At 54.0% G+C, this 8,996-nt stretch overlaps 1 protein-coding gene across 1 annotated transcript; it reads left to right on the forward strand.

The window, feature by feature from the left end:
• The first annotated feature begins 1,185 nt into the window (after positions 1–1,185).
• On the forward strand, positions 1,186–5,489 carry PRDM14 (PR/SET domain 14). The gene is made up of 5 exons (XM_072330357.1): positions 1,186–2,007; positions 2,159–2,429; positions 3,373–3,575; positions 4,526–4,627; positions 5,259–5,489. The coding sequence occupies exons 1-5, from the start codon at positions 1,186–1,188 to the stop codon at positions 5,487–5,489; spliced, it is 1,629 nt and encodes a 542-aa protein (XP_072186458.1).
• Positions 5,490–8,996: the final 3,507 nt, after the last annotated feature.

The raw sequence follows: 8,996 nt of genomic DNA on the forward strand, positions 1-8,996 counted from the left end.
ATGCTGCCCACCTGAAGCCACTTCCTAAAGCAATACAGCATCACTTCGGCCCTACAGATAGAGGTTTGGTATGAAAGAGAAAAGTGAAAATGATGAAAAGCCAAAAAATCCATACAGCCATACAGACTAAGAGGCTGCCTTGAGAAAGCATCAGAGGGCTGCATTCCTGCCTCCTCCCTAAGCCTGCTGTGCGCATTGGCTGTCTGTGGTGTGTCGGCTGCTTCTGCCTTGCAAACAGATATCGGGACAGAGAATATGGCTGTAGGTGGGGGAATTAGTCCCACATGAGCTCAGGCTCAGGGTCTCTGGAGCTGCCTGGCATCGTTCTGGCCCTCCTCATTGCGCTGCCTGCAAGTACTCAGCGCCCACAGCCAGACCAAAAGGTTAAGAGGAGGCTCCAAACAAAGCGTTTGGGCAGGTGGGAACTGCAGTGCCGGCGTGAAATCAGGGCTTGGAGGATGGCAAGCACAGTCAGTGACTGGTTGGAGCCACTGTCAGTAGCCGCTCTAGGTGACTTCTGGTGCGTCCCTGCTGTGAGAGGAAGGCTGCAGTTCACACAGGACTGCGTCTTCTGAACAAAGTACTGAGAATTCATTTTTTATTGCACTCTGTCACCCCTCTCAGGTGTGTCCCCCTGGTCGCAGATGGGACAGAGCCGTAATGCCTGGTATGACGCCGCGTTCTGAGTTCTAGAGAAAAACGACGTTGCTAACGCAGCGATGCTTTAGTTGTCGCTAAGCAGTGTTGCGCGGAGCTACTGCCCGGCCTAGGAGCAGCAGGAGCCCGCTGCGCAGCCTTGCACCCTGAGCGCTGCCGGCTTTTGGATCCGCCGAGCTTTTGGAAGCGGACTTTTGCCTTCTCACAGCCAAAAGCCGCTCCGCGCGGCCCGGGAGCACCGCCCGAGTGTGCCCGGCGGCGGGGGGGGCGGCTCCGGCTCCGGCATCGCGGAGCGCTCTCTCCACCACCACCAGCGGCCCCGCCCCGGCGTAGGGGTTCCCGTCGGGGCAGCTCCCCCACTCGCCCGCCCCCGAGGCCACGCTACCCCCGGGCGGGCCGCCCCCTGCCCGGTCCCATATAGCCGCGGGGGGCCGGCGGCCCCCTCGCCCCGACGGCGCCGGGAGAGGAGGGCGGCGCACCGACTCCTCGCCTTCCCCTCGGACCTCGCTCTACCTGCTGCCCCCCGGTATGGCGCTGGCCCTGGCCGGAGAACCGGGCCCTGCAACGGACGCCACGGACGCGCTCGGGCTGAGCCCCGCCGGGCTCGCCGCCTACTACCCGCCGTTCCTGCCCCCGGCGCAGTACTTGGAGGCGCCCCCCGACTATTTCCAGCCTCTGAGCCGCCTGTTACCCCCCTCCCCTCCGCTGCCCCCCTTCGGCATCCCCGCGTTCCTCAGCCTCCCGCCGCCCCTCTCGGCCCCGCCGCCCCCCGCCCAGGCTCCGGCGGATACCCCGCAGAGGGCGGCCCGGCCTGCGGGGGGCTGCGAGACGGCGGAGCAGAGCCGCAGGTTCCACTTCAGCGAGGAGGAGCTGAACGCGGTGCTGTACGGGGCGCTGCGCAGTCCCCAGCTGCCCGGCGGGCTGCACGCCATATCGGGGCTCCGCGTGCCCCCCGCCAGCCCGGGTAAGGGAAAAGGGAATCCGGGGATGGGGACGGGGGCTCGGGGGCCGCCCCCACGGCCCCCGGAGCCGCTGACGAGGGTCCCTCTCCGCAGTTGCCGCTCGATCTCCCCCGGCTCCGCCGCCCGACGGGGACGCGCTGCAGCTGCCCGAAGGTATGGGCAGGGGCACCGTCCACCCCCGCGCCCCGCTCCCTGCCTCCGGCCGCGCTCAGCCCACGCTGTCCCCGCAGGGCTGGCCGTGCTGCGCGTGGCCTACGGGGACATTTGGCACCTCGGGGTGTTCTGCACCGCCCCCATCCCCAAAGGAGTCCGCTTCGGTCCGTTCCAAGGCAAAGTGGTCAACACCACCGAGATCAAGACTTACGACGACAACTCGCTGATGTGGGAGGTAGCCGCGGCGGGGGGGGGGAGGCCGGGGCGATGTTGGCGGCGGGGCTCCCCGCAGGCAGTACGTTATGGCGGTGTGGGGTAACTGCGAGGGGACCTGTGACCGGCCACGATCCGCTCTCGGCCCTGATCTTACTATTCCCTCCCTTCAGGTCTTCGAGTACGGGCAGCTGAGCCACTTCATCGACGGGAAGGGCGCAGCCGGCAACTGGATGTCTCTGGTGAACTGCGCCCGGTTCCCCGAGGAGCAGAACCTGACGGCCCTGCAGTGCCAGGGGCAGATCTTTTACGAGACCTGTCGGGAGATCGCGCCCAAGGAGGAGCTGCTGGTGTGGTACGGGGACTGCTACGTACAGTTCCTGGGCATCCCCATCTGCTTGAAGGGCATGCCGGAGGCGGGGCGGCCCCCACAGCACCCCGAAGGTGAGAACCCCGGGCCGCTCTCGGACCCACACTGGGGGGAGCGAAGGGACTCTGCCACCGCCCTTCTTAACGCGCATCAGACGGCTGTGGGGGAGCCCCGGGCCGGGCTGCTCTGGGACGGCCATCCTGGAGCCCAAAGCGCCGCTCTCCCTCTGCCGCCCCGGTTTGCGTAGCGGTGCTAATGTAAAGCATCCCCCGTTGTTCCCGGGTTGTTGGTGTGGGGGGACTTTTTGCTGCGTTCCTGGTTGGGGTTTGGTTTAATCCTACCGCAGAGGTGCCAACTGTGGTTAATTCGGGGAGAAATGCAGTGCAGAAGGAAAGGGAGGTGCTGCTGTCAGCCCAGCCTGGGTCTGAAGTCGGGGCTGTGAGAAGACAAAAGCCGGAGGAGGGTGGTGGGGGTGCGCTGACAGCGGGAGAGGGGAACGCTTGGCGATGGGGCGCTGGGACTACGGTGGGGCTGCCGGTGGTAAAGCGCTGCATTCGTTTTGGGGCTGAAGGGAATGCCACTTACCTGCCTTCGATTGGAGGCAGTGGGTAACGTTAACGTTCGAAACGTTTCCTGTATCTTTCCAAAGTTCAGTGGTTAAGGACAGTTTTAAAACCCCGAAGGAAACCAAATAAACGCGCGTTTGTTTGATGGCGTTTTGTTAAAGACAGAAAAGCTGAGCGGATCGATGGTCCTTTTTGGGGAACGGGAAGAGAAAGGGGAGCGGCGGGGGGGCGGCCGGCCGTGCCGTAGGAACGCGTCCCATCGCGGACACGGGAGGTGCGGAGATTCCCTCTCCCCCCTCCTCCGCCCCCAACCCGGCACAAAGGGAACCGATGGGCAGCGTTCCGTTTGTCTCGGAGCTGCGACTCGTGTTTGGTTGTTGATAAGGCCGGAATCCGTTTGTAACATTCTTACCCTCCCGGGGACTGACGGGCACCGCGCTTTGCCGTGCAGGCGCCGGGGAGAGCTTCAAATGCGAGCGCTGCGGGAAGGTGTTCGCCTACCGCTACTACCGAGACAAACACCTCAAGTACACGCGCTGCGTGGACCAGGGAGACAGGAAATTCCCCTGCCACCTCTGCAGCCGCTCCTTTGAGAAGAGGGACCGGCTGCGCATCCACGTGCTGCACGTCCACGAGAAGCACAGACCCCATAAGGTGAGATGTCCCGGCCGTTACCTCGGGGTCTTAGGGGAGGTACTTTGTCCCCCCCGACCGTTCTCGGTGCTGCCTGTCCCGGGCCGAGGCTGTCGGGACACAGCGGGAGCCCGAAGTGTCGCCCGATGTGAGCCGCAGCCTCTGCAATGCTGGACCCGCTGCGGTGTGGGGCTGGGAAAGGCTGGGGGGCTTCCAGTTTGGCACAGCTATTGCTTTGGTCCCCAACACCCTCCTTTGTTCCTTATGGGTCATCTCCAAACAACGTCCATTATCCTGAAATAGATACAATTAAATCAACGATGTTTTATGTCACGTTGGAACGTTTAGAGGATTTAGTAAGAGAATTAAAATAGGCTTCTATTATTTGAGGTTTCATATGATTCTACTAATTATGCAGTTTGAAATCATTGAATTCTTCCTTTCCCTTTTCCTTATTCCTCCATTCCTCCTTTCTTCCTTCCCATTTTTCCTTCTTCCTCCACTCTTCCTTTCCCCCATACCCCTCCTTTTTCCCCCCTTCCTCTTTAGCTTGAATAACTCGTTTCTTAACACATAAGAAAGAAGCAGTTAAGAACAGCAGGGAGGTAAACTCGTTCTGAATGGATATTGCATTTAAATGACAAACCGACTTAAAAAAGAGAGGAAGGGAAATGTATCAGTAACGAATGACTTTCCATAGGATAGTTTGATTCTGAACTCGAGGATGATGATTTATTCCAAACTAATAGTGGGATGAGGAAATGATCGGTGGGATCCTGTACACTGACTGTCCCCATGGAGCCCTTGAATTGAGCACCTCTGCACCGGGTGTCATTGCCTGCAGTAATGCAGTGATGCAGCAGAGGCAGTGGCTGCACCCCTGGGTGCATCCCCACCTCAGCCCCGTGTAGAACAGCTCTTTCCAGCCGTGCCGTTGTGTGCTTTCTCTGACTCTCGTGTTCCTTTTGCAGTGCTCGGTATGTGGGAAGAGCTTCTCGCAGTCCTCCAGCCTGAACAAACATATGCGGGTTCACTCCGGGGAGCGCCCCTATAAATGTGTCTACTGCAATAAGGTGGGCAGCTCCTGTGTCCCAGTGCCTCACAGCACCACGTGCTGCTCTTCCCCTTTTCCTATCTGGGAAAAAGATGCCTTCTCTTTATGTTGGTATCCAGATAAGCTGAGTGTGTGCGTTCTGGGTACAGCTGCAGTGGGAGAATGGTTCTCCTAGTTCTTGCTTTCCAATGGGGCAGAATTTGTGCTAATTCCCTGCTCAGAGATCTGCAGGGATAGCATATAGGAATGCTCCACAATATTCTCTCTCAGAAGTTAAGGTTGTTATGAGGGGATAGTAATGTGAGGGGAAAGATGGGCTAGGAGGTGAGACTTAAAGCCAGAGCAGAATATGACAGGAGGTGGATGCTGGCCCAGCATGAATGAATTCCAGCAGCTCAGTTCCAAGCCAGCATTCATCAACATGAAAGGGTTTAACTTTGAAAGTAAACACTGCAAAGAAAACCTGCATTATGTTTCTCCTATACAAGCTAATTAGGATAGTATTGACTTGACTTCTCATCCTTTGGCACGTAGGAGATATTTACTGGTGTCTGCCATCAGAAATCTTTCTGAGTTTCCACAGCCATGAAGCGGAGCCCGCTAACCCCCTCTCCCTGCTCTCCCCCCACCCCTCCCTCTGTGCCCTTCAGGCGTTTACAGCCTCCAGCATCCTGCGCACACACATCCGCCAGCACTCTGGAGAGAAGCCCTTCAAGTGCAAGCACTGCGGCAAAGCCTTCGCCTCACACGCGGCCCACGACAGCCACATGCGGCGCACACACAGCAAGGACAAGGGCAGCACCTGTGCGGTGTGTGGCCAGCATTTCCCAGAGCTGGAGGACTACCGCTTCCACATGAATGTCCACGCTGCTGCTCATTAGCTGGGTGTCCTTTTCTGGACCAGCTTTGGGGGTGTATCGGTGTATGTGCGCATACGTTGATTGTGTGCATGCCGCAGGAGGCATTAATTCTCATGGCTTGGGTCACAAGAGTGCAGTCTCAAATAGCTTTCTGCGTGCAGACAGCTGGTTTATTGTATGCAGACTATGCACTGCGGTGAGCCCTGACATGCACTGACCCTCCCTCCCCTTTCTACGTGCTCCCTCTTTTTTCAGGAGGGTCCCTTCCCCAAAAGCCTCCTGTGAGTATCATTGTGAAGGATATTACCAGACCTAATTCACTGCAGCTGTGGGCTGCCTGGTGCTGTCCGTGCCAAGGTTTGTTTTAGAGGTGTTTTTAGCAAGTATGTATACCAAAGACAGTTTAACCTATTTGTTTTATTTAGGCACATGACCTGGTGTGGGTTTCTGTCTCTTTGTAGTGTGCGAGTCTTTTAATGAGTCCCTATTTGATAGAGAACGCTGCTGGAGCAGCATAAGAGTATTTAATTGTGGCTTCAGGGCCAGCTGAGCTGACCACGGAGCTTTGGGACAGCGACACCAACTCTTTCTTAGCCCAGGAGGGAGGGGTGAGGTGTATGAAAATGGCTGCAGGTGTGTGAAATGGCTCCAGCAGTGCTGTGAGGTGGTGGTTGTAACCTACTCTATCTCTGCAGAAGACCAAGCTTGAAGCGGTTCTGGAACACCTACAGCTCTCCCAGGTGGGCTGTGGGCACGCTTAGCATTCTGTAGCAGCTTTGCATTGGGCTCAGCGCATGCCAGGGGTAGGCACAGTTCCACCCCTAGGCTCCTCTGTATTGAGGCATAAAGGTTTTTAATCAACTCTGATACCTCACTTAAGGAAAGGGAGAAAGTCCTTTTCCCACCTTCACTTTAATGTGAGATGCGTACAACAGACAGTCCTGGGGCTTCTCAATGCACAGATCCCTCTGCATGTGAAATTCCCTCCCCAAACCATGGGAATGCCTTTACTTTGAGGGAGGGCTGGGGAGTTTTACCCCGTGTTTCTCACTAACAATGCAAGTAAGTTCAGACTGACGTGTGGGCTTTCTGCTGATTTCTTTTTAGCTAAAGGAAAAGGTTTGCTCAGAAAAATGCCTTTTGTTTTCTATAGGAAAAGCTGCTCATTTAGCTATGGGTGAAGAATGAGTATGCTGAAAACTGGGTTTGCTTTTTTTGTGCTCTGACTTGAGTAACCTCATGCATTCTGTCTTGCAGCACCTACAAACCATCCCAGGTGAAGGTTTCTCAGTATATATTAATGAATGGCTAAAATACTTTCAACATAAAATCCCTAGTGATACTTGTTGCAAAATATTCCCCAAATCAGTAACTGTGGCATTCCATGGCAATGTGAAATCTCTGCTCATGTAGAGATACGCACTGGTGGGCCACTGTGCATGGGGGGCATAGAGCCCTCCTCCATCAGTCAGTGCTGGGCAGAGGCTGTGTTTCCACAGGAGGCTCCTGTTGGCTGCAGAGGTGTGTGCTGTGCTGCACACAGGAGACAATAGCAACCCTCGCTGGAGCTGGTTCTTTAATGCAGGCAGTTTGGTGTTTTGGGGGCTATAAGGTTCTCTTCATATCCTAGGTCACCTAGGATTACCAAGGACTTTTTGAGCATAAGTACAGAAACTGAAAGTGTATTCTGTGCCTATCAACTTTTAATACCTCTTTAAATACAGTATAAAACTAGAAGTTACTTGCACATTCTATCTTGCAAATACTGTATAAGTACGTGTATTGACTTGCACTAACTTTTATATGGCTTGTTGTATTTTAAGTTGCATTGTCCTCATTTTCATGGTGAAAACTGAAAATAAATATATATATATTATATAGAGAGTCATTTGTAAGTAAAGTATTGAGGCCCAGCACTGGGCAGCATCTGAAATAAGCAATCCATGGATGAATGCAGCTGTGGGCACCCCCATCTACCTTGTCCTCAAATATTATTAGCATTCTTCTACAGCACTGTGATGAGTAAAAGAGTACGTGAAGAGTTTTGCTTGTCCTTGTGACTCGAGGTACCACTTGTCTTGCTCATTAAACTCGTATATGTAAATGTTTTATGACAATTGCTTTTCACAGAAAGGAAGAAAATAAATTATTTGGGGCTCTGATATATGTGAATTGGCTACGAGTTGTTTTCTGCCCAGTGCATCTCAGTTGTATATTGGAGCTATTAATGAATGGATGAAGGATGTTACCGTGTCATTTGTAAGTCATTACAGAATCAAACTGCCTCTTCCTGGGAATTGCAGTCCTCCCATTGGGTAACAGCTGACTGTATCAGGAGGCAACATGTGCACAGTGAGCATTTAGCTTGGCAGCTGCCCAGAAAGAGCCACCTGCATTAGGGAGCTATTGCACAGTCAGGTCTATGGAAGAGTGTAGCCCTGAGCCCAGATAAAGTGGACAGGAGCTGTACCTGAGCCAGCAGCCTGCCTCTTCCTCCTGACTGTGATGAAAAATAGTCCTACCCAAGGAAAGCAGCAGGTGAGTTGTTAATGTTCAGCCCTGAGAGACAAAAGATTTTCAAACACTTTGTGGTTTCTAAGATTAAACAAGAGAGGTGATTCATCAGGGTAGTTTCTCAGGGTTTCCAGCCCTGTATGTACTACCACAGAGTGCTGGAATCTGGCTCACCCTTATGGGCACAGTCACCACCATCTTTATTTCCCCTTCTGTCCTTATACACTGCACATCCACTTAAACCGTTTCTCTTCTGACTGTCCTTAATGCATGTCCCACGGGGCCTCAGGCATACAGGAGGTGTCAAACTGTTCTCTGCATTCCTTCTCTTTCTAACCTGATTCAAAATGTTTGCTCTTGTGGCTTGGGGATATTTGACTCGAGCTCTAGAAAAGCTTGCTGTCTACAGGTGAATGGCTTTTGTGAAATGCCAATCCCTTCAAGATGTTGGCTGCTGGAACTATTGTGGAGAGCCGTAGGAAAGTACTAGGGCAGCTCTGCCTGTCCTACAGTGGCCATAGTGCTGTAGGGCTCTGTGTGGTTTGGAGAGCCCTGGGTGGTGATGGTAAGGAGGGAGGGATGGATGTTACAGTGATGGTGGGAAACTGCTCCCTGGAGAGCTCTCGCTATCCCACAAGTGACCCACAGGCTCTCCATGTGGCCACTGCAGTCTTCTGGCCAGCTGGGGCTGACCGCCACTGAAGGAATTACCCATATTGATGCCCTAAGAGCTGTCAAGGTGGAGAGAAAGACTACTCTGCCACAGGCTCTGAGCTCTTAGCCGAGTAGGATCGTAAGCACCCCATTAAAGGTTTCATTCAATAACAATCTTTACTAAAGTAAGTGGACAACAGCAGCTCCCCCCACTACAGTCCCTAATGTAAGAGCCATTACGGAAGAGGAAGACGGCATGCAGAAACATCTATTTCTGCAGTATCAGTTTCAACAACATCCTCAAATGACTCTTCATGAAAAGTGGATTTTATTTATTTATTTATTTATTTATTTATTTAT

This window comes from Excalfactoria chinensis, chromosome 2 (genome assembly GCF_039878825.1).
Source record: "Excalfactoria chinensis isolate bCotChi1 chromosome 2, bCotChi1.hap2, whole genome shotgun sequence".
NCBI lineage: Eukaryota > Metazoa > Chordata > Aves > Galliformes > Phasianidae > Excalfactoria > Excalfactoria chinensis.

Excerpts from the sequence above, each read along its gene's own strand:
- PRDM14 (XM_072330357.1), top strand. The coding sequence starts at position 1,186 with ATGGCGCTGGCCCTGGCCGGAGAACCGGGCCCTGCAACGGACGCCACG. Across the intron at positions 2,008-2,158 it reads ACAACTCGCTGATGTGGGAG|GTCTTCGAGTACGGGCAGCT; the intron begins GTAGCCGCGGCG and ends CCCTCCCTTCAG. Across the intron at positions 4,628-5,258 it reads AATGTGTCTACTGCAATAAG|GCGTTTACAGCCTCCAGCAT; the intron begins GTGGGCAGCTCC and ends TGTGCCCTTCAG.